This window comes from Aythya marila (assembly GCF_965140915.1).
Source record: "Aythya marila genome assembly, chromosome: 7".
Taxonomy (NCBI): domain Eukaryota; kingdom Metazoa; phylum Chordata; class Aves; order Anseriformes; family Anatidae; genus Aythya; species Aythya marila.
The window spans coordinates 27,973,498-27,998,088 of NC_139048.1; the positions used below are offsets into that span (position 1 = coordinate 27,973,498).

Below are 24,591 nucleotides of genomic sequence, written 5' to 3' on the forward strand. Positions count from 1 at the left end.
TTATAATGCTTTAACATGTTTTGAACAGTTCCTATTGGAAACTACAGGCAACAGTAAACAATTTTAAAGAAAAATACATTGAACCAACATATTTAGAGAGATTTATTCCAGTGTTTTCAAATTAGAGAAATGAAATCCAGTCCAATTCCATCATTTTGAAAATTCTGCTTTAAACATAAATGTGTTCACTTGATTTATTCCTTAATTTAGAATAAACCAAAAAATATTCTAGTAGAACCTCAAAGCCTTAATTTGTACTTGTAACCCAATGGTTCTGAGTAACTATCTTTTTTTTTCCAGTTCAAATGCTGTGTCTCCCTCTTTACTACTAAATTTAAATAAGCTATTTAAATAACCAGGCAAACAAACAAAAACAGAAGAATGAGCTGCCCTAGCACTTTTATGAATGGGATACTAATGCCAACATTGAGAGGAAAAACTGTCAAAAAGAAAAGGCATAACAGAGAATTTCATTCTTGCATATTTTTATTTATTTTTACATTCTTTGATGGAATTTTTACGCAACTATTATGCCACAATATATGATACACAATGAAAATGGAAACCTGCCATTTACCACTTACATTTCTATGTTTATTTTGTTTTCTATCTTTGCATATACTGTGGCATAAATGCATTTATCAATTTTCATGCAGCACTGGCCTGCCTTCCGCAGACTGAGAATACAATAAACGGTGCCAGCAGTATTTAGATGCATTCAATTCTCGCCACAAAATCATGAACCCCTTAAAGCATTAAAATACTTTGGGTGATAGTTACTGCCTATCAGCTTAATGCTTTCAGCTGTAGAAATGGATAGGAGACAACCTTTGGTGGTGTCATCTGCAGTGTTTTCCAAGTTCATTAGGCTTCAAAAGACTGAACTAACTTCAGTGTTTCCATGACAGCAAAGCCCAATGCAACTAGTCTAAATTAAAAGGATGCTACTGCTTTTCATAAATATTAGACCAAGTTTGGTTCTGGAACCCATGGTAAGTAACTTACCACACCACTTTTATGCTCTGGCAGAAGAATTTGTTTTATTTTATGTTATTTTGTTTTATTTTTAAAATCTTGCTGTCTCCAGGCCAATTGAAGGAACAGCATGAGGTACACATCCCTTTTTGGTAACCTACTTGGAACTAGTAGTAGATGATCATAACTCAAAGTTTGTAATAAAGCTTTTTATTTTGACAAGATAAGAAGCTTTTCAGCATCACTTGACTCTTTGCATCAGGCATAAACTGTCAAGCCTTATTATATCACAGCCAATATTGCAACAGCAGGGTAAAACTTACTGCCAGGAACACGAGCATGTCCCAAGAGCATGCTCAGGACAGGGAACTGGAAACAGGTGAAGTCTCATCTATGTGCTTTCCAGTCACTTGTTCTGAGCAGATCTAGCACAACCCTCAGGCACTGCAGGGGCATAGGGTCCTCCTGCAGATAGTTACTTTTTCCTACTTCAACACAGGCATGGCCGTTCCTCTGCTTCCTGTTACACTAACTGTTCCTTAACTGTGCAGTTCCCTTTGCCATCCAGCACAATGAAGAGAGGAAATCTCCTGCCACTACATAGCCTAGAGTGTTACAGAAGCCTGCAGTCACGAGGCTCACCCAGCCCCAAGCTCTCCTGGGGCAGATGGAACAGGACTTCTGACACTAGATCTTATATTAAGAGAGAAGAAAGCTGTACCCATCCTCTTTCTGGCACTGCAGAAGAAGCATAAGCAGCAGCAGTCTGAGACCACTCTGCTACACAGTGCCACCAATAAAGCCAAGCAGTCTCTCCCCAGAAGAAAAGCAACCCCCTGCTGATCCCTGCCACAGAACCTCTGCTCATGGACCCGCTGTACCCTAGCTCTCTGGCACAGGGCCAGCTCTTAGATGCAGTTCCCTTTTATGTCCATACTGAAAGCACGTGGCAACTGATCGACAGGTAAACACAAAGGACAAAAAATCAATTACTTCTTGTACAAAAACACGGCATGTGCTTTTGGTGAATCAGCAACGGTTGCTTGCCCACCTTCCTCACCATAAAAATGGATGGTTAAATCAGCCGCGGGGTACTTCAGTTTAATTAATATCACCAAGGAAATTTGAGGCAGGGATTAGCAGTGGATAAAGTAGAGAACCCATGACTTGCTGACAAACACAGACTTCTCATCCAAATACAGCCTTTTTACAGGTGCTACCATGTCAAATCAGATAGCCCAGAGAGTGGGAGCAATTGGTGCTATCACCTCTTACTTTGAAGGAATTTGTCCAGCAGTTGGCTTCTGCTAACTTCAACTGATAACTAATTGCTCTGTCAGCTGTAGTCAGTGCCATTGTGGTGCCTCTATCTTATACCTAAATAATCTACACCATTTTTTAATTACCCATAGTTTACTAACTTTGTAATCTTGACTCCCTATTTCTAGCCTCCTCCTCACGTCATCAGGCTACCTTACCATCTCTTCCCAATACCCACACCCTGTGTATTTCCCTACCAAAATCACCTATAGGTGTGATGGTAGCACCCTTTGCTTTTCGGTTTAATTACTCCTCTCCAATATATCTAGAATTAACTGTCAATCATTGTTCTGGAACCATGCATCTTGTTTCCTTAGTGGCTTCCTCTCTTCTTTTTCAGGGATATGCACAGCTGCATCATGTTTTCCATGCCTGTTCTACTTACTTACAACAATTAGACACTGTCCAGTCTGAGATCAGAGCCTCACTGAGCTAGACACTGCATCCTTGGATAGGAGACTCCTTGTCCCAGAGAGTTCCCAATCTAAATAGAGAAGTGACAAAAAATGGTGGAAGGTAAGCTGGATTTTTTTTTTCTTACAAACTGGGGAGCAAGGTGTAGTGTAATGCAGTCAGCTGCTGGATCCTTACATAATTTCCAGTATTTTTCCCAATCCCTTTTATTTCTTTTTTGGATGCAATGGTTTGAGACAGTACTGGAATGGAGATGAGTTGGTGCCCTGCAGTTAGAATGTCTTTCCCTCAAAGGCCTCCAGGTTGAAAGCTGTATCCAGGAACCTTCTGAGCGACACCAGATGCGTGTTCTTGTTGCCTGTGGCAGCTGCAGCAGCAGGCTCTCGGCCAACATACCTTTGTGACAAAAATAATTGGGCAGAGAAATGAGGTAAGAAGAGAAATTATTTTGACACTAACAAGCACATGAACATGCTGCTAAATGCATTTAAGTTAACTTGGCAGATTTGAACATTTTATCATCAATCTTTCTTAAATAAAAATATAAAATATAATCAAATCTAATTTGTACCATCAGTTATACCTTCCAGTCAGCTTCCACCTCTTTCCCCCTCACTGCATCTTCTCCTCCATCCCTCCCATGGCAGACAGCTACACTGTATCATAATTAGGTAACTTGCTTTTGGCAATGAAGACTCTCACTCCTTCAACAGCTGTATGTGCAGATTTGAAAGTCAATCATCTAAAATAAATGCAAAGGTATCTGACTAGACTGAGCTCTTACAACCGCTCTTCTCTCCAGAAATGTGAAAGGTGGAGTGAAATTTTTAGAAAAGACAGATTCTTAGACAAGAAGAAAGAAAAAGCTAGGAGAGCTAAGCACTGTGCTAAGTGGCAATAAATACAGAGCTAGTTGCTACTGATTTTCTTTTAGAACTACAAGGAGGAACAAGATACACATTATCTATTTGAGAAACAGTTGCCTAGCCTTTTCCCTCCTTCACCTGAGAACCCCAACTCAAAGGGTTTTTTGATTTGTGGGGAACCTGTCTTCCCCATAAATAAAACCCTCAAGTCAAAAACCTGTCAAACAAATCAGGCCAGGAGATAGAGCAACTGTTTAAAGTCTCATACCATATGGGTCGTGTGTGGTTTACAATAGTGCGGAAACGAGGTTTGACATAATCATAATATCCACTGTTTTTGTGTTCCTCCTGACACCAAACTAGGTCAGCACCTGGATACTTTTCAAGCTCTTCTTTGAGCAAGTCAAATGGGAATGGTGAGATCTGGAAAGAGACATTAATAACTCGCAAAGCTTTCTCTTACATGGTTTTAGCACATGGCAGTATAACTATCGCATATTGCAACCAACCATTGGTACCAATTAGTACCACACTAATTTAATAGCCATATGTTTGTTAACGTAATTCTTTTTTTTTTTTTTAATTGTTTTCATGCTGTCAGAAATGAATACACACTTATTTTATTGTTTCACGGATATGAACAGAAGTAGTCCATAGTCCATATCTTCTGCATTCCTACATATATTCCATATATAGTCCATATCTCCTGCATTCCTACAAGTTTTTCTAGTAAAGTAGCTGCCACAATACAAGTCCATAATTAGGGTGTGACAATATAGCTGCCAAGTGTTATTCACAACACCTAAACCCAACAGACTGGATAAATAAATTTAAGGTGCCATCATGCTGTACACGCTGTAACATTTTTGTTGTTGTTATGTTGTTCTGGAAAACTCAGCAAGCATTCTGGACCTCATTGTCCACTACACTACTGATGTGCTCCTTCTCCACTAGGCCACAAGGATTAGATAATGTCTTGTTAGCTCTTTAAGAATGCCAGCTATCGCCATCATTTCTGGCAAGTGTCATCTTTAAAAGCATAGCAACCTGTTGCTGAAAGTCTCCCCAAAGATCCTATCTACTGAGTGTCAGAGAGCTCACCTGTTCAAGTCTGGTTATAGCTACTTGTTTCTCCAAGTCTTGATTTTTTCTCTCTTTCACAAGATCATAGTACACTTTTCCTGTGCAGAAAATCACTCGCTTGACCTCATGTGGTGCCTGCGCTGCCAGTCCATTCTCAGGAATCACACGCTGAAAGGTGGTACCTAATTAGAGCAGAAATTAGAAAAGTGCTCTCAGTGGAACTGACAGTGGAATACAGCAGCATTAGAAACTGTCCTTTACTGAGTAATCATCAGGTTGCAATGGTCATGGCATCCTGTTACTTCCCTGTTCTCACAACTTTTCAGACCTGCATTCTTCTCAGACTGTTCACAAGAATTTAAAAGACTGAAAATAATCCATTCTTCCACATTTAAAAGGAAAAATATATTAACAGTGAATTCCTTTTTAGCTTTGTGTTGTGCATTACACCTTCAGTTTTAAGTTATAGAATCACAGAACCATAAAATATGCTGAGGTGGAAGGGACCCACAAGGATCACCAAGTCCAGCTCCTGGCTCTGCACAGAACCACCCAAAAATCAAATCATGTGCCTGAGAGTGTTGTCCAAATGCTTCTTGAACTCCAGCAGGCTCGCTGCCATGACCACTTCCTTAGGAAGCCTATTCCAGCATCCAACCAACCGCTCAGTGAAGAGCTTTTTCTTAATATCCAGCCTGAACCTCCCCTGTCATAGCTTCATGCCATTAAAGTTGCTGGGATAGCTCACCTTTGCTTACAGTTGTATTCAGAGATCTACCTGAAATATTTTTTCTTCTTTCCAAGATGATATCAACCACGTAACAGTAACACAATTACAGAATTTTCGAAGTTTATATATAAAAGCAGAGCACATATTCATACTGGAACTAAATATGGTAACTGTAGAAATATTTACAAAAGCACCCACACAACTGATGTATACTTATGTGATTTAAACCTCTGTTTGAGAGCTAAAACAGCATTAGACAAAGGAAGAATTAGCATAGTACTGAGTCATATGTATAAGTGCTAAGATACAATTTCAGATGCATGTCTTGACTGCTAGATATCTTTTCCCTGTGATATCATCTCCCAGGAGAGCAATTTGCTTGGGATATATGAAACTGGGAAGTATGAAAGCCAGTAGTCTTGCACTGGCAGGAAGAGGGACTTGATGGTCTAAAAGATCCTTTTCTTTGCTCCTTTCTATGATTGATTAGAACTATTCCCACATTAACCAGCTGGAAGGCAGCAGACAGTGGCATGACCTCCCAGTCTGAATCAGCACACCCACTTACAAGAAGAATAAGCTACTGCTTGAAGAACCATTTATCTTGGGGGTAGAAAAGCAGCAACACAAACATATGAAAGAGGAACTGATTTATGTCAGAATTACCCTGTCTCACTGAACAGCAGAATTCATCATTAAAAAAAAACCTGAATCTGTGCTTCATTGGGTCAGCTGGCTCAGCTTTCAGTTAAAAACAAAGCAAAAAGAGTTAGCTCAGAGTCAGCAGTACTTTACTTCTTGCTGTCATCTTCAGCAGGAACATGAAGAACTGGATGTTAATTGGGAATTTTGGCTGCTACTGAGGATTAGCCTGAAGTACATGAGGATCCCAAGACTTAAAGAGACAAATCACAATCCCTATAAAATTTCTAATCTGATTCATTCAAAAAAGCTTTTAAGTAGTAATCAAAACCCACAAATTTCTTTGCTTGAGAAGCAAGCTTCACTCACTTAAAATACGGAGACATTGCAAGGTTTAGACATGTAACACAGTCAATGTTTAGGCAACTATAACACACTTTTAAAAACCTGAGCTCTCTTCTGACAGCAATCAAGACCCTAGCTAGAACTTGAAACAGACTACCACAACCATGCACACTGGCTCACTTCTAAACAACCACTTTAATAATTTACTATGTTTCACTTGTTTCACTGCATTTCCTTATGCCACTCTAATACATTCTAGCCATTCTAGCCAGTGCATGGCAAGACCAATTCCTCCTCTTTTGATATTAACATCTGCTGCTGCTACATGATCTGGTGGTGCTGATGGCTCACCAACAGCAGCTATGGGCAGTAGGGTCCAGATCTGAACTCACTATTTCACTCATCTTACTTTAGATCACTGCTGTGACATGGCAGCCCCAGAACTGAGTATTGTAATAAGGAAATGAAATCTTTGTTCTTCCAAATGGGCACAGTGTGATTACAACCCTTCTTTCACATTTATGGGTACAGTACGAAAAGCAATTCAAGTTTTTAAATGAAAAAGAGCAGGGGAACCTAATATTAAGGAGAACATCGTTACAGAGAAGGGAATGCACTTTCCACAGCCCTTGAGATTAATGTCTGGTTACTAGACAACCTGTTAAAATCAAGAATCTATTTGAATGCAGAGTTTTCAGCCAAAGTCCAGGCTAGATCTTGTTACAACAGCTCTGCAGAAATTGAGCCAAAGGAAAAGGCAAACTCCCTAGAACAGTTTATCTTCTTCACACTTCCAATTTGATGTGTGACTTGGTATAGCTCATTATTTGTTCATAGTATTTTAAGATGACCTACCAGACACCATTTCATCAAAACTGGATTTAGCTTCTGGATGCCTCAGCAGTGACTTGGGTGTCAAAACGATGAGCTGTAAAACAAATTTTTCCAGCACTCAAGAGCAGCTTTATCTATGTTATTATATGCAATAGTTTTAACAATCTTCATACAAAAACCACAAACTAAAAATGCTATAGATCTAATTAAAGTGAACAACACACACAGTAAATTATGTGGTTTTTTTTTGTTGTTGTTGTTTGTTTTCATGTTTTGAAAGCCTATGAAGTTTCATAATTGTTCAGAAGATTTGGTTAATTCATTCCCTATAAAGGTTCTCAAAAAACATTGCTTTATGCTCCCCTTTAAGAACAAAATCAAAGCACCATGAACCACTAAAATATCCAATAGTTGTATCTTAATATTCAAGTTACAGAGGAGCCAAATGGCTTCAAAGGTAAACATAGAGCTTTCTCCAAAAATCTGTGTTTCGACACCCATGGCTGAAGTCAGCTAGCATCTGAAAGAATTCACAGCAGTTACTTTTGAAAGGAAGAAACAACAGCAACACTACACAATTTTAGCATTAAACAAAGTCTAAAAAGGATAAACATCTCAGAGTGATGGAGGACTTTGGTCAACTCTGCCAATAGAAACCAGCTGGGAAGCTGTATTCTAGGGAAACCCAGCCTGATCTTCCAAGTTTTCTCTTGCTGTACCAGCATCCACTATTGTAGTTACAGTAAACACCTTAATGCAGTGATGCAAATCACAGTGCCTTACACTATGTAATTATCCTAGCTTAAACATGAAGAAATCTGCCATTGTGAATTCTTCTTAATATTGTAGAATATCTCTAAAATAGGAGAGGGAAAGTGTCTGGCACTGGAGTAAAACCAGTATAAGTCTCCAGAAACAAAGAGCCGGTTTTAAAGATGGCAGTCACTGCCTACACAAGTACACCCATGTTTTCGAAGTACCAGCACTTAGACATGCAGATTACGTAACCTGTTAGCTGCACAGTGTCTTGTCAAAATCATGTAAAGTTCTGCACAACCAGAAAGAAGTAAAGCTGAAAAACAAGTTTTAGAATTTTAGAGAGAGATGAGTTTTATTCCACCAAATTGGCCACCTCCAACCTGCGTTCAGGATTAAAGCACCAAGGATTAACCTTCCTTCCAGCAGTATGACAGACACAAAACAAAGATCCCCTCTTCGCATGAGGGTTAATACACCTAGAATAACAGTAACTTTACCGGTTTTCTGAAAGGCAGCAAGATCTGTCTTCTGAGAACATGAAAGTAATTGGCTGGAGTTGAACAATTCACCACAATCCAGTTGCATTCATACAGCTGGGAAACTTCAAACTGCTCACTGAACTCCTGAGAGAGATATTAAAGCCATCAGAAAAATATCTAAAAGACCAGAAAAAAAAAAGGCTTAAAAGACATTTTTCTATTTCTGACTCTCACCAACTCCCTTTCTCAGCAAACTTAATTAGCAGAGCTCTGTTGAGATTATTTTATTAGCTAGGGAAGTGTCTCTACAAAGCACTCTTCTGTTCCTACTTTTTCCTAAAAGCGTATGCAAATAAAGGCAAAAAGCTTCCTTTAATTTCAGCAAGCTAGGAAGTCCAGGAAGGAAGTGTGAGGAGGACTAGCACTTCAGGAGGTATAAGGCACAAAGCAGATCCCCTTTGCTTCCCCAATTCTTCTTTTTTTTTTTTTTTTTTTTTTTTTTTAAGTGTCCTGCCCTCTTATATTATCTTAAAACACAGTTTTAACGTTCTACGCTTATGTATTTTATAACTACAGTTTTACTATAAACATATATGAATGCAAATAGGGATATAAGCAAGCATATACGCAGGTATAATCTCAGTACAGACTGGTGCAGCATCTAACACAGTGACATCCAGGTTCATGTCTTGAACTCTTAGCTCGTATGATAAAATTTATAACTTGCTTATTATATGCAAATAACAGTCCTTGAAATTAGTCAGTGAAACACGTCTTTATTCTGCCAGTAGACTGACAAAAAACACTTTTAGATGAAGAAGAACATTGATCTGTAACTATCACTACCACCAAGTTAACAGAATCAGGGCCAAAACTGAAATGCATCCATTTTCTATTTATTTATATATATAATATACACACACATACACGGATGGCATTTTCAATTGATGTATAACAGCGCTTCTTAGGAATCTGAAGTGGGAAAGAGGATGCCCCATATCCTGTAGAGATGAGTACTTTTTCTGTAGAAGTGAATTATCAAACTCTAAAGGTCTTAACAGAATCAAATTTAGAAATTGCCTTTACTTTCATGCTCCCAGCAGTATAATTTGGGACTACTGCAAAAATCCAGGAGTAGTTTCACATGGCGTCCACTAGAAATTTGCTAGAGAAACCTATTTGCAGTATGCACAGCAATACATACAGGCAGAATCACTGGCCCTGAGGAACAGCCATAAAGAGATCATGCAGACAGAGATTAATTGTATATGATCTCAGCTTTGAAATGAAACAGCCTAGACTGCACAGTTCCACTATTTTTACTGGGATCAACTTAATGTTACACCAACTCTTGAAGCTGAATTTTATCGCACTACACCTAGCCAAAAAAACATGATTCTGACCAAAGAAAAAAAGTAACTCAAATTTTATTCTTCTGTGGCAAATAACTGATTGTTACTCATGGCAATAAAATGATTTCTCAGATGATGAAGCCAACACAACCCAGGTCAAAATAAATCTCTGAGAAGCAAAGAGCAGAAAAAGGATAGGGCCTTTGACAAATCCACTTACCGGATAAGCATCAGAATCATCATTGCTCATCTGCAGAAACCTCTCAGGCCTGGCTGATGAATGCTCTGGACCCTAGTAATGATATAATTTAAAACAACATTAAAAAGCCAAATCAGCCGTTGGATATCAGTCTAGGCCACTCGCTGCATAAGTACTTCCTTTCACCCTCGCAACCCCGAACCGGACTGCACACCTGCTCCCCAGACAAAGACATCAGAGCTTGCAGCAGTGAGAAGAGATGAAAGGACATACCACAGGACTGGAATTGTCTTCCACAAACTGCTTTCATAGCGGAAGGTTAGGTTTCACATGAATTTCCAACACTTTTACCTGAAAAAGGGTAATAGGTCCATCTGGACAAAAAAAAAAACAACCTTGCTAATGCAGGGCAAAAAGGTGCAGGAAGAATGTCAGGAGGAGAAACACTGTGTGTTTTAGCATACCGCAGTGTCTCGTACTTTGGGAGCAAACCACACTTGTATGCTAAAAAGAAGTCAAAGCAATGTTAACTGCTGATTATTTTTGTAACATTAGCAAAAAATGCAAGCTCAGGATCTCTCTCTTACCATCACTCATTGACCAGTATGGGACAAAATAGCCTACAGCTACAATGGATCAAAATGCAAGTAAACATTATCTGCCAAATTAGCCTATGATTATTGCCTCAAGAGGCAGTTCTTTGGCAGAATGCAAAATGAACACTTACATCTGCTTTCTCACCAGTAGTACCCAAGGTGATTTCTTTTAATGCTCAGATATTGTTAGATCCTTTTTATACTAGCAAAACGTGCCTGCTGGTCACAGTCAATATCAGGAATAAGAAGTGTAACACAATGTTGTCTTCCTTCTCACATCCTCATTTGTAATGAATGAGGGAAAGCTGTGAGGAGTCAGACAGTGTGCTTTTTTATTTATTGCTAATGCTGGCGGCCCTTGCTTGTTCAAGTGACAGTTACTGTTAGGAAGGACTTTCATTTTGGAGACAGGCTCAAGGTATTTTAACCTTAAGAGATGAACTATTACACCTCTCAAATCTCTCCATGGCTCCTAAGCTAATGATATTTACAAAGAGCTTTTTTCTTTATATGTCTCTGTCTGTCATCATAACTTTCTGTGTTGAAACCTTAATGTACGGTCTCCAAAATCACTCGTTATTTTAAAAGCTAGTAGTTTATTTTGATTCAACACATGATTGTTTCTGCTTTCAAGTGCAGGATTCACTGTACGCCATGCACTGAGGGAACCCAAAGGGAAAAAAAAAAAAAAAGTTTCTTCACTGGCAATGAATGAGAAACAGAAACAGCCACAAATTGTGCCTTGCACAAGTATTCTCTTGAAATCTGTCTCCACTTTTGAGATGCCAAATATTCTGGCTAGAAATGTGTAAGTGTTTGAGAAGAAGCAGCAGCAAAGCCACGCAAAACTATGGTGCACAGAAACAGCCCAATATTGCAGTACCACTACTGTACACATCTATTTGCAGTAAATTGAACACTACACTGAGTACAAACTACACGTGTACACACTGCTCTGCGAGCACACTGAATTGACTAGGCTGCAAGCAGAGATGTCCCTAAAAAACAATTACAGGAGAGACACACGAGGCTTCCCTAACATGCGCACACACACGTTGCCCCAGCAACAACCTCGATCCAGAGCCTCAGTGTTCCCATCCATCTTGGGTTTCTCTACTGACAATGCCAGTCAGACTGCCAGGGGCTGCTGCGTAGGATGGGGTAGGGTTTATTTCTATTGTGACCACTTCTCCAGTGAGACCTATACTGAATCCATTAGCTACTTGCAGATGAGTCCCCACGGAGCCATTCGGCAGCAGAGTCTTTCAATCACAGCCAACTTGCCTGTGAATGCATGACCTAGAGGTGAAGGGATCCATATCCCATTACGAACCCTTCCCCAAATCATTCTGTCCCCACCACTGTAGTTAGAGAGAATAGCACTCCTGTAATGGAAAACTCCTCCAGGAAGATAACGGATTTCAGCAGCTTGGTGGGATTCTTAAATACTCCCCAAACACCTGACACTAGCAGCAAAATCAGCGTGTTTCAGAAGAGCTGGGCAAATCTTAGCTGCCAAGTGGTTATGAGAAAAGAAAGATTAATGTATTGTAAGTAGCAGAGAAGCAACTCCCCTCAGCTGAGTGCTTCCCTGCAGAGGACCACACTTCCTGCTGAGGGCACATTCAGGCTGTCCCTCCTGATTCGCTTGAAAAAAATATATTAATTTATCAAAACTCTTGTGAACTGCATCAGACCTTTCATTCTATACACACAAATGGGAATGGAAAGCCATTCATAAGACATGAATGCACCCCAGCATATCAGGACAGGATTGTAATTGAATGGAAATAAACTGAATTGTTTGTGAGAATGGAAATGACGCAGTTTGTAGCAAAAGGATTGGAGCATTTTTACTGCTAGAGATTGCTGCTGTGGCTCACACCATGCTTTTCTTAATAGAAAATTAGAAACATGCATGCATCAATTCATGAATGTCAATGTATTTGAAAAGCAGAAAATCAACCTAGCCTGACATGATACAAATATAACCTTTAAAAATAATTTAAAATATTTGAAGAACAATTCTACTGCTGGTAGGAACTTCATGAACATGATATGGAAATACCAGTCACCTAATGCCAATGATTTTAGAAGTTTTAAAGTTTTGTATCATTTCATTACAAGTGAATTTAGTGCAGTTTACACAAACATGCTTAGTTTAAAACTGAGTACTGCATGTTTTCCTTTTTATTGTACACTAAGAATCCAGCTTTCTAGGGAAAAGATGCAGTGTCTTATGTGGCTTTCTTTGTTATTGTGATTTTTTTTTTCTTGCACTCACATGCTACTAGCCAGTAACACATTAAGTTTGTCACATAGCAAGGAAAAAGAGGTGCATACCACTAAACAGAACACAGAGCTAAGCACTCAAAAATATTTTTCTTTTGTTCTCACTGATCAATCTGTTCACGTTAATTTTTGTAGCACTAGGGTTAGGGTTAAGGTTATTTATTCTCTTTTTCCTTTAATTATATTATCCTTATCTCAACCCATGAGCTTTTTTTTTCCCCCACTATATTTATCTCCCCGCCCCTTCAAGGAGAGGGAGCAAGAGTGCAGTGTGGTGGAGTTTAGACGGTCCTTGGTGTGGAACCACCGCAGTCAGCAGGCCTTACCATTCCTTCCATGCCATGTGGCAAGAGCAGAACAATCCCATTGTGACGAACCCACTTAGCCTGGCCAGAGCTGATGAACTGGTCTATGATACACTGCGCCGTGTTGTGGAAGTCACCAAACTGCGCCTCCCAGCACACCAGGGCATTGGGACTCGCCATAGCAAAGCCAAGTTCAAAACCTAAGAAGAAGAGAAGTAGGAGAATTAAACAAGAAACAGACTTGCTGAGAATGCTGTTAATTTCTCATATAAAATTAAATTAAAAGAAAACCAAAATGAGAGCATGAGCTGGACTTTTTTAGCCCTGTTATAAATCAAGCAGTTTTCTGTAGTAACATTTTCAACAGAAAGATTAGCAAATAACCTTTTTGCAATATTGACTCCAATCCTTCAGAAATTTCCTCAAACAGGTAAATATCACAGGATTATTAAATGAACAATTAAAACACCTCCTCCAGCTCAGAATTTTGTGTGAAGTTTTCCCAAGAGGTCTTTGAGGTATACACCATCTTCTCTTGTAGAAATCTACTTATGGTCTAGGACTAGTTCAACAACCTAATTGTTAATTTTCTGACTTGCACGGCCCAGCACACCACCATAAAATTTTCCCCCCCAACTCATGCAGGAACAAAATTATTGGTGACATCAATTTTGAGTCCTTATGCAGGATTACAGCCTTCAGATCTTTAAAAGAGCTGGAACTAAGAGCTGCGTGGAGACACGCCGCACAGTAAGCCTTCGGCAAGGTTATGAATCCTTTAGGTCTCTGCCTCTGTGGCAGAGAGGAGACCAAAAGTGGTCTTTGTGGAGAGGACATCATACTTCAGCTAACGAAAACAAAGACACGCTCCTCTCTCTCCATTCCTTATCACACATCTATGCCCCTTTCCAGGTGGTTTACAGTGACAGGCAAGTGCAGAAATTCCTTAACCTTGTGCTGTTTGGACTATGAATTCAAACAACTCCACACAGAACAGAAAAGCCCTGCACCCCTCCTTACTCAGCTACGTCAAATTAACACAGCAGGACAACCATACAACAGCAGCCGTGCTGACAACAGCACAGGTGTTCTGCACAGAGCAAGCCAGGCAGTTTGCTGTCTGCTCTTAAATCTTGTCAAGACTCGAACATAACTGAAGGCTCCATGAATCTCTCTCAAAGTCAGAAATGAAGTCAGAAGTGAATTGCTTCTCTCATTGAAAGCCCTGCAACAGTGTGATAAAGCCCCAGCTCTATGACAGGGACTGGGGAGATGACTGGAAGAGAAAGGGAAAAAAAAAACTTGCTACTGCAGTATAAGCTAGGTCATTGATTCCTAGTGGCTCTTCTAAGGCAAAAAACCTACAAAAAACCTACAAGGGTGTTTGTAGGTGCTAGATGGCTTCTGCTGTGAAGCTTTAACATGCAGGATCTCGTGTCAGGCAGAATAAGGAAACCTAGCTATGTGCAATGTACCTGTCTCACATTAATGACCACACTTAAATTTAGGGTATTTTTCTACACCATTTCTCATACTGAATGCCTAAATCTGTATTTGAAAAACTCAAACTGCTTGGAAGAGATGAATTTGGCATCTCAATATTCTCCACACACAGAAAACTGCTTCAGTCACCACCAAGTGAGAGCTGGCCTGCCTCATACAATTTGTGATTTATACCTAAGCTTATCTTCAGTGAATACAGGAATAACTTCAAACAAAACTATAAAACCAGAACAATAAGCAGTAACAGAAAACAATACACAATAATAAAATAATAATAATAATAAAAATACTTGTGTGATGGCCCAGCATACCAGGAATAGAGGGAAAAAAGGTAGAAAATTTGTGGCATGTGCAGAATACGAGTTATTTTAAGGTTATCGGTGCAAGCTAACTGATTAAGTTGTGAAGAATATTTCAGGATCAAGTCAAGCCTATTCAGACCTTCTTTGCCCTTTTTAATGCTGTTCAACTTTATGCTATCACAGAGATACTCAGAGCTCTAAATTAAGATTGAGGCGTTCCCGTGCTGGATGCCACAAACACATACAAGTAGTTCCTTCCCTGAGAGATTTACTGACAAGCTGGAAAAAAAGAGTGAAGGACTAACCAATGAACATATCATTACAGAAACTTTAAACTAGCTTGTCCAGTTCCACAGCGAAAACCCATAGCAAAACTAGTACAAGCCAGGCACACACAAAGCAAGTCCCTCTCTTAACAAGAACTACAAGAATATCCCTCCAACACTTTACACGGACACTGGTCATCTATGCATGAGACTGAAATTGCTCTAGCTTAACTCAATGGCTACAGCCAAACTGGGACTACAGGATTTCTTCCTTCTGCCCCAGAAACAGAATCTTCTGCCAATGGCAGTATACAAACTTTCCTGGAAGTTTAGAAGATCACAGAATCTTGGTTGGAAGAGACCTCCAAGATCATCGAGTCCAACCTCTGACCTAACACTAACCCACTAAACCCCACTAGTCCCCACTAAACCATATCCCTAAGCTCTACATCTAAACGTCTTTTAAAGACCTCCAGGGATGGTGACTCCACCACTTCCCTGGGCAGCCTGTTCCAATGTCTAACAACCCTTTCAGTAAAGAAGTTCTTCCTAACATCCAAACTAAACGTTCCCCTGGCGCAACTTTAGCCCATTCCCCCTTGTCCTGTCACCAGGCACATGGGAGAACAGACCAACCCCCACCTTGCTACAACCTCCTTTGAGGTACCTGTAGAGAGCGATAAGGTCACCCCTGAGCCTTCTCTTTTCCAGGCTGAACAAGCCCAGCTCCCTCAGCCGCTCCTCGTAGGACTTGTTCTCCAGGCCCCTCACCAGCTTCGTCGCCCTTCTCTGGACTCGCTCAAGCACCTCCATGTCCTTCTTGTAGCGAGGGGTCCAAAACTGAACACAGTACTCGAGGTGCGGCCTCACCAGAGCTGAGTACAGGGGGACAATCACTTCCCTAGACCTGCTGGCCACACTGCTTTTTATGCAAGCCAGGATGCTGTTGGCCTTCTTGGCCACGTGAGCACACTGCTGGCTCATATTCAGCCGACTATCAACTCCCAGGTCCTTCTCTGCTTGGCAGCTTTCCAACCACTCATCTCCCAGCCTGTAGCTCTGCTTGGGGTTATTGCATCCCAGGTGCAGGACCTGGCACTTGGCCTTGTTGAACTTCATGCAGTTGACCTCAGCCCATCGGTGCAGCCTATCCAGATCCTCCTGCAGAGCTTTCCTACCCTCAAGCAGATCGACACACGCACCTAACTTGGTGTCATCTGCAAACTTACTGAGGGTGCACTCAATGCCCTCATCCAGATCATCGATGAAGATATTAAAGAGGACCGGCCCCAGCACCGAGCCCTGGGGAACACCACTAGTGACTGGCCTCCAACTGGATTTGACTCCATTCACCATGACTCTTTGGGCCCGGCTATCCAGCCAGTTTCTAACCCAACGAAGCGTGCACCAGTCCAAGCCACGAGCAGCCAGTTTCTTGAGGAGAATGCTGTGGGATATGGTGTCAAAAGCCTTACTGAAGTTAAGGTAGACCACATCCACAGCCTTTCCCTCATCCACCAAGCGCGTCACTTTGTCATAGAAGGAGGTCAGGTTCGTCAAGCAGGACCTGCCTTTCATAAACTCATGCTGACTGGGCCTGATCACCTGCTTGCCCTGCAAGTGCTGCGTGATGACTCTCAAGATAATCTGCTCCACGTGCTTCCCCAGAACTGAGGTCAAACTAACAGGCCTACAGTTTCCTGGGTCGACCTTCTGGCCCTTCTTGTAGGTGGACAACTACAGGACAAATTAACTGCATGAGAGAACAGGCAAGACAAGCTCCAAGTGAAATTGTCTATTTGTGGAGATAACAGCTTTAGCTATTATTACATTTTTATAGTGTCTTCATAGCATACTCCTTAGTGATTCCAACCCAGCTTTTTGTTTACCATCTCCATAGCAAGAAATCTTCGAGTCACTTGGCTTCAGTCACTTGCTGAACTCTAAACAAACCATCCATGACTCCAGCAGATGCTCATGTTCTCACGAAAAGGAAATAGGCAGGTTGTGAGGGCAAAAGGAGATCAATAAGTTAGCGACTTAAACACAGTCTGGCTATGCCAGTGTATTACCAAAGAGGATGTTTTTTGCTGACCACTCCCTTCAGCCTGACTACTTGGAAGGCCTTTCTTTTACAACATATTTTAAATCTCTGTCCTCCTTATTTCTGTGACTATTGATTTTAGCATAATGCAAACAGGGGAAAAACCTACACAACTCTTCAATGCATGTTCCCAAAGGTATCTGAGAAATAGATTTCCCTAGGTAGGCTTGAAACCCATTCTAATTTTACACAAGCATTAAGAGACCATTTCATCTGATTGGGTGACATGGTTGAGAAAATATGCAATATGTTCAAGGCTTATTTGTGCATATGCTGCTCTCTGTAAGGATAGGGTAATCTAGCTTTCAGAGAAGAAAAACCTGAGGTCTTGACCACTTTGAGCTTTCAGTAATCACACGGTGCTTCCTGAAGAGTATGTAGCTAAATGCGCATTTAAAACGTGGTCAGAGCACACACGATTTTGTTTCATATACTGAAACCATCCCTAAAATTTCACATAGAAAAAAGAGCACCATTTCTCACTACCTATTTTGTTGTTTTGTGCTAGTAACCTCCACAAGGTGACGCTGTCACAGGTGAAGTTGTATTAAAACTTATTATACAATCCCAACACCAATACCTTTTGCAAGCTTTCTGACATCCATATACTTGAGAAAGTATATTCAAATGTTACCTACACATTCTGATTAATATTTTGAAATTACTACAACAAGGACTACTATTTCATGGAACGTGTGTCTGTGGTATATCAGAACTCATTTTCCACCATGAAAATGACAGTAAGAGTCTTAAAGATGTTAAAGACATTAAAGATGTTCTACCAGGAATTATAGCAATTGCTAAGAAGTCTGTTGACAATTACTGCTTCTAGCTGCACGTGGAGAAAAGTATTTAAAGAGCTAAATAGTGCTAAATATATATATATATTCATATATATACATATATAGGTAGATAGCTGTCTAAACAGATGCCAGGAGGACAGGGTGAGGTGCTTTTCCTGAAAGGGATTTGTTGGGGCACCAGATGCATCCAGGTCAGGGAAGCTGACCTGCGCTACAAAGATTCCACAGTTCTAGAGATGAGGTGTGACTACAGGGGAGCAGCTTGCTATCCAGGACCCCCTGAGAGGGCTTAACTTCAGACAAGAGTAAAGGGTTAAAAAACTGCAGAAGACATTACAAACTTGTATTGCTCATGTCCGCAGAGACCAGAACTGAACAACATTTCTTCATAACCCCATGCAAACTTTGTCATTTTAAAGCATTAATTCTTATACAGCTAGACACTGAGAGAACAGGTTTAAGCTGTGACAAAACTGAGTGCTAAGTCAAGCAGGCTGCAGGGCGTAAGATTCAAAGAAGGAAAGGTGAAGCATCTGTACCATCCAGAAAGTGCTCGAGAGCCCCCAAGCAGCTCCTGAACTCGCAAGCAGCCTCTCAGGGCTCAGAGCACACCATGGCACAGGGGACCAGTACCCACACAGCAGTTTTGTCTCTCTCCCTCTGTTTGGAAGCCTACCAAACAAAAATACACAGCACTTGACTAAGGTTGCAAAACTAATGTTTTAATTGCTGAAGTTCATTAAGGTCCCTAGATGGCAGCCATAGCAGAAAGGCATGTGTCTGTTAGTCCAGTTCCTGCTGTGCTCCCTTACTGTTTTTCCATCACTCTGGCAGAGAAAGGGGTGCTTTCAAGCAAAGTGGCAGCTTACACAGCATATGATGATGTGGTTTTCCCCCACAGCATTTTGCATCGTTGTCATAAGAACTGTAGTTTTTCCAATTGACATAAGCAAGGCTACAGCTTAATTCAGTGCGATTTCAAAAGGATTCAAGGCATCAAAGTTAACTAATAGCCACAGATGGCTTGTCAGTGCAGGGATGTAACAGCAGAATGACGAAAGTTACAAAGAAAAATGTGCTATGTTTAATGGAAAATCTAAGCTCAGAGCTTAACAGAGGGATGCATATCTTTTCAAAAACACAAACATAGCCCAGGAGTGGCGGCTGATCCTGCAGAACAGAAAAACTTAAGAAGCCTTAGAGCTCCATGTAGATGCCACTGAAAACCTGATCCTTGGTTACTAGTCTGTCGTATTCCCCAACACCATTTCTGACAGTTAAGAATATTTTGTACTCCTAACCTTAAAAACGTGTTGTTCTGAATGAGCAGTAACACTATATATTTCATCCTAGGAGTGCATTGTGGAAAAAAAAAAAAAGTTTAAATGAACACCTGTCCTTTTCCCTTTGTCTTCTGTTTTAACCACGACCTTCCCCCTTGAAAAAGCTGTAGTCTAAGTCTCTTAAAGACTTTGCTGAGCGTTACACTAGCTCCAAGTCTATCGTGCTTGAACACTCTCTAGAAGTTTCCGATGCTACAGGGGATGCTACAGCTCAAGACCTCTTAAAGGCAGCTTTGAAGCTGAGAGAGAATAGCTCCTCCTGGTTGGAGGATCAGTACTACACAAGTCATTCTGAGGGTAGTAAAGAAAGACAGGAGATCATTTTGAGTATTTAAAAATGCTGAAGAGGCAGTGTGGAGAGCCTGTAAGTTAGTTCTGCTTTTCTCTTCTATGCTGATCAGCAAATAAATGCAGACAAAGTTCTTCATGACTTCATACTTCCAGACATTCAGTTTCAATGAAAGTGAAAACTTATAGCTAGATGAGTGGACACAGAAGTGAATTTTAATAATCTAGATATAGCTAAAAATAGGAGACATAAGATGTCTAATAAGATTATTAGAGGCTGCTAAATACCCTGACTTAATGTCCCATTGCAAACACTTCATTGCTTCTGGTATACAAGACATAAGCGATTGTTTGAGCTATAAGGTAACAAGACTGCCTTTGTTTTCTAAGCCAAATTAATCATGTCAGAGAATCAGTCTGCTCAATCTATTTTTACTTAGCTCTAATTCACAGAAGGTAAAGGAGTTCCCATAATAATTCCGAGGTGCTGCATGTTTACACAGTTGTAAATCAAATTCTTAATAGCATTTTATTTTATTATTTTTTTTTATCCTTCCCCCAAATACTTTAGGACACTGATTGCACTCCTTCTGCATAACAGGCTTATGCAGCAGAAGTAACAGGTAACTAAAATCAAATCTGTGTTTTTTCTCCCTATTTTACGAACTCCTGAAGAATTGACTCCTTGAATTGTAAACATTCACTCATTCTTCCAGACACTAAAATGATGATGTTACCAGCCAAACAGGTAACAGTTCCAATAGCTTCTCTATAGTGCTTAACTAGAAGGCACGTGTATGGATACAATACACAAGTAAACATACCTGACAAGGCTGATATGCAAAAGTTAACAAGGGAGCAGAAGCTTAATTATAAATTCATTTTAGCATAGAAATATGGCATTTTCAGTAAAATAATCGCCACCCATCAACTATTTATACCAACATAATGTCCTTTATTGCCAGAAAATGTCTCAGACAAGAAGGATTTAAAGTCTGTAAAACCTAAAAATCAGTATTGTTAACTTTTAAAAATCTTCCATCACGTCTGCTGAAGCAGAATTGCACAGAAATGGTACTCTTGTTTTCAGTGTACAAACAAACCTATATTTTGCCCCATTGCTTGCATTCAGTGCAAGGTATTATATCAACTTTCTCATTCTGCTGCTGAGGGAGGTAGAAGTGAGTAGGATGAAATGAAATTAAAAAAAAAAAAAAAGCAAACGGGAAAAGGCAAAAGAAGCTCAGTTGGTTACTTTTTAAAAAACAGAATTGTTGCAATAAGAATTAGCCTTCACTCCATATCAACACTAGACTTCCTAGACTGATCAATTGAGATGTAATTTCTGGAACTATATCAGATTCAACAATATTCAGGAACACATCACTTTGTCACTTTCACATGTGGATACATTATTTGAATATAAGAAAACAAAACCAGAAACTTATGACCCAGTTGCCCATAAAATTTGTAGCAACGCTATAAATACACTCAGATTAAGAAACCTCTGACCAAAACTGTGAGAAACAGTAGGAAACTGGAACAATTTTTGTTGGAACAGCAACAAAAAATGATTCTCTGAAGTTAAATTCTTGCTTTCTATGCCAAATACATTTTCTTATATTTATACACATTCTCTCTTGTACTCTCCTATTCAGAGTTTACATGTAAATGTCTTGTATTAGCTTACAAAGTTCCGCTCACACCAATTCTGCCAAAGAGCTAAGAAAAATATCTAAAAATGTCAATTTGTCAGCCCATGCTCCAACTATGCTGTTTTATACCATTTTAATTTTAATATTATTAGCAATAGGCAATATGTAGCATAAGTAATAATGACCATGTGATCAAATATTTATGGAAACTTGAGGCAACTAGTTATAAATTACCATCTTTATCTATTACGATGTTTCATCTTTTCCTTTTTTATAAGTTATTAATTGGATATGAAATAGTATTTCATTATTTATCCATAGAATCAATAACACTTTTGATAAATTATTAGATGCCTTTGTTCTGTGCTCAACATCCCTCTTGCCACCCTCATCATGTCAGAGTGAAGTTATCCATTCATTGTGAAGTTAAATGTCTTCCTGTAGCAAAAATGTAATCCACTATGATCAATGCTACATGTAACAAGGATTTGTTTTCTTAGTACAGCACAGTCAGAGTAGTAGTTCAGATAAAGCTAGGATAGATTTCTATATCTGTTACAAAGTGACCTGTTGACAGTTCCTCCCCTTTTGTTAATGCATTAAGTGAATGTTCCAGCATTGCTAAAATCAACCACAACAGATGGTTATTTTCATCTTAATCTAACAACTGTAGCCCGTGAAAATGCTTGTTTAAGAGATGCCAGGACTTGAGAGCTTTGATACTAGTCTCATATATAACTCTTTCAAAGCTTTCTTCCAACACGCTCATCCTCATTGAGCTGTGCTTCTCTTATACTTAGCTTACCTTCTGTCATTACTATATAATTTCTTCTTGAATACTAATGAGACCAATGCTAGTATATTCTATACCTTTTCTAACAGAAGCTACTTAAGTCTCCCAGTTTACATGCTTTGAAGAACAGACAGGTTCTAAGCAGCCTACGTAAATAGGCGTATGTACCATTAGGAAAGTGTGGAAAGTTTTGCACTATAAGCACATTGAAAACTGCAAATTCATATTCCTCATACAAGAGGCAACACATTCAAAACTTTAGAAAAACATAAGTTGATTTTTTTCCCATCTCATTTTTAATTTATGCTAAAATGTTAAAATCAAGAGATCAATCATAGCACGCTATAGGGAAAAAAGTTTGGCTTAAAGTTTATAATACAACAATTGTTAAAAGCCCTTCAAGATAAGGCAACAAAGAGCAAAATTTATAATGAACAAGGTACATTCATTGAATCTCTTGGAAGAATTACTGCTTTCAGGTGGCGGAGCAGGTGGGGAAATCAGTTTAGGCATTTTGACTGGATTTTAGGCCCCCGTTCTTTAAATCCTGGCTCATAATACAGGATATATGTTCTGTATGTCCAGGCTCTTTGTAAACGGTTACAAATGCAGTAATATTGAAATATAACAAAAGCAGAGTGTTTTCATTTTTAAATGCCAGCAGAAGGAGCGATTTATTTGTTTTGAAGTTTGGCAAACTCAAATAACAAAGCAAAACTTTGTAGGCCAGGAGGCTTAACCTCATTAAAGCAAAATCTGAAAAAAATCCTCTTAATTAGCAGTCATCAATTCCTACGTTTTGTTTGAGACCCATTAAAACTTTAGTAAATCTCAAATAATTACCCCAAAACATACCTAAGACACCGTATTCGGAAAGGGAGCTGTTGCACACAGTATAGGGGGCCTGCTGCTCCCAGAGGTGGTTCATGGGAACACACGTTCTCTTGTCAACTTCTTGATCATGAAGCACGTGATGGCGATGGCTGCAAAGAGTTGTTAAAACAAATCTGTTAGCTAAGAAACCTTTAGGCTTTAACATTGCTACTTTCAAAGATAAACCTTCAAAAATGAATTCTAGAAATTATGTAAGCAACAGAACTATCTGTGGTTTACACAACGCTCTAGTTTGGTTGAAATATAGTAATATTATTGTCTAAATAGAATTGCTGCACCATTAAGGACTTTCACCGACTATCCAGGCTGGGTCTCAAGCACTCAAGGAAACTGAAAGTTCATCATTACTAGTAGAACAGCGTGGGTGGCTGGGTGGGTCAGGTGGGTGTTATAAAACATATTAGACTAATAAAAGCCAAAAAGCAGAAGGAAAAATTGTTATCAAAATGTTCCACTCTGCCTTCCTGGCAAATTCTATTATTTTTTTCCTTAAGACAATTGTTTGGTTTTTATGCCAAAAACCTAATCTAATCTGTGCACCAAAACGTGATGCAGTTGCATCCTCTTTCCTACTATTTCCATTCACACCATTTACAGTTCTCTGGAACAGCATTAATCAGCATTAGAATGGGGCACCAAGGAGCACTATGAAAACAAAGATGACTGAAGTAAGTACTGTAATCCATTAACTCTCTGAGCAGACTAACTGAGTGAATCACACCAATATGTCCAGCTTTACAACCGCTAACAGAAGGACAGTTATTACACTAGTAACAACTACTGTGTGTTGTATAGCTGCCAGCACTGAAGACTGAATTCTTTCGTATTTCCCTTTGCTGTAATGAATGCTAGCAGAAAACCTCTGAAATCTATTTAGAAGTCAACAAAATACGACCAGGAAAAGACAGAATCTTTGAAGACCAACACAAGGAGAGAGGCAGAAAGAGGAAAACAAACACACACACAAACAGCTGTTAAAGCAGAAGTAACTTTCAACACTCATTTTAGTTTCGTCATTCGGACAAAGATAAAAGGCCTAGTCAGGCAATACACTTCTTGAACATTCAGTTTTGTGTTTCCTCAGGAAAAGGTGATTACGATGAGCATAGATGGACAGCCAGAAATATACAGACATGAAACTCAGATTTTGCTGTTAAAAAATTGTCAGTTTTAGTGACATCATACTAATATAAAATCAAGTTTTTCTTGTTATGTGAGCATCTTTTTACTCTTTTTTAAAAGACTGAATAATAAAATCAAGATGGCACGGTAATCCTCAGCTAGCTTTTGCCAGTCTGAATAGCTTTTTATTTGTCTTATTTGGTTTTTGTTTTCTCTATATTGTTGTGAGAACAACTATTTTTATTCTAAAACATTGAGAAAGTCTGGACAGTAGCTCAGGAAAATCCTCTTGCACCAGTCAAGAGAGTTGAGAATAGAAAGGATTGG

The 24,591-nt window shown here is 39.5% G+C and overlaps 1 protein-coding gene across 5 annotated transcripts in view; it reads right to left on the reverse strand.

Moving 5' to 3' along the window:
* Window positions 1-278: 278 nt before the first annotated feature.
* OGDHL (oxoglutarate dehydrogenase L) overlaps window positions 279-24,591 on the reverse strand; it is a 59,206-nt gene continuing 34,893 nt past the window's right edge. For 4 of the 5 annotated variants that reach the window (XM_082765105.1, XM_082765107.1, XM_082765104.1 and 1 more), the window contains exons 16-23: window positions 23,104-23,231; window positions 13,213-13,391; window positions 10,020-10,091; window positions 8,466-8,591; window positions 7,231-7,303; window positions 4,677-4,840; window positions 3,844-3,998; window positions 280-3,105 (exon numbers count right to left, since the gene is read on the reverse strand). In XM_082765105.1, coding sequence (XP_082621231.1) covers window positions 2,982-3,105; window positions 3,844-3,998; window positions 4,677-4,840; window positions 7,231-7,303; window positions 8,466-8,591; window positions 10,020-10,091; window positions 13,213-13,391; window positions 23,104-23,231 — 1,021 coding nt within the window. In that variant the 3' untranslated portion in view covers window positions 280-2,981. Of the gene's footprint in view, window positions 3,106-3,843; window positions 3,999-4,676; window positions 4,841-7,230; window positions 7,304-8,465; window positions 8,592-10,019; window positions 10,092-13,212; window positions 13,392-23,103; window positions 23,232-24,591 lie in introns of all 5 variants that reach the window. The other variant, XR_014317940.1, reaches the window with a different exon arrangement.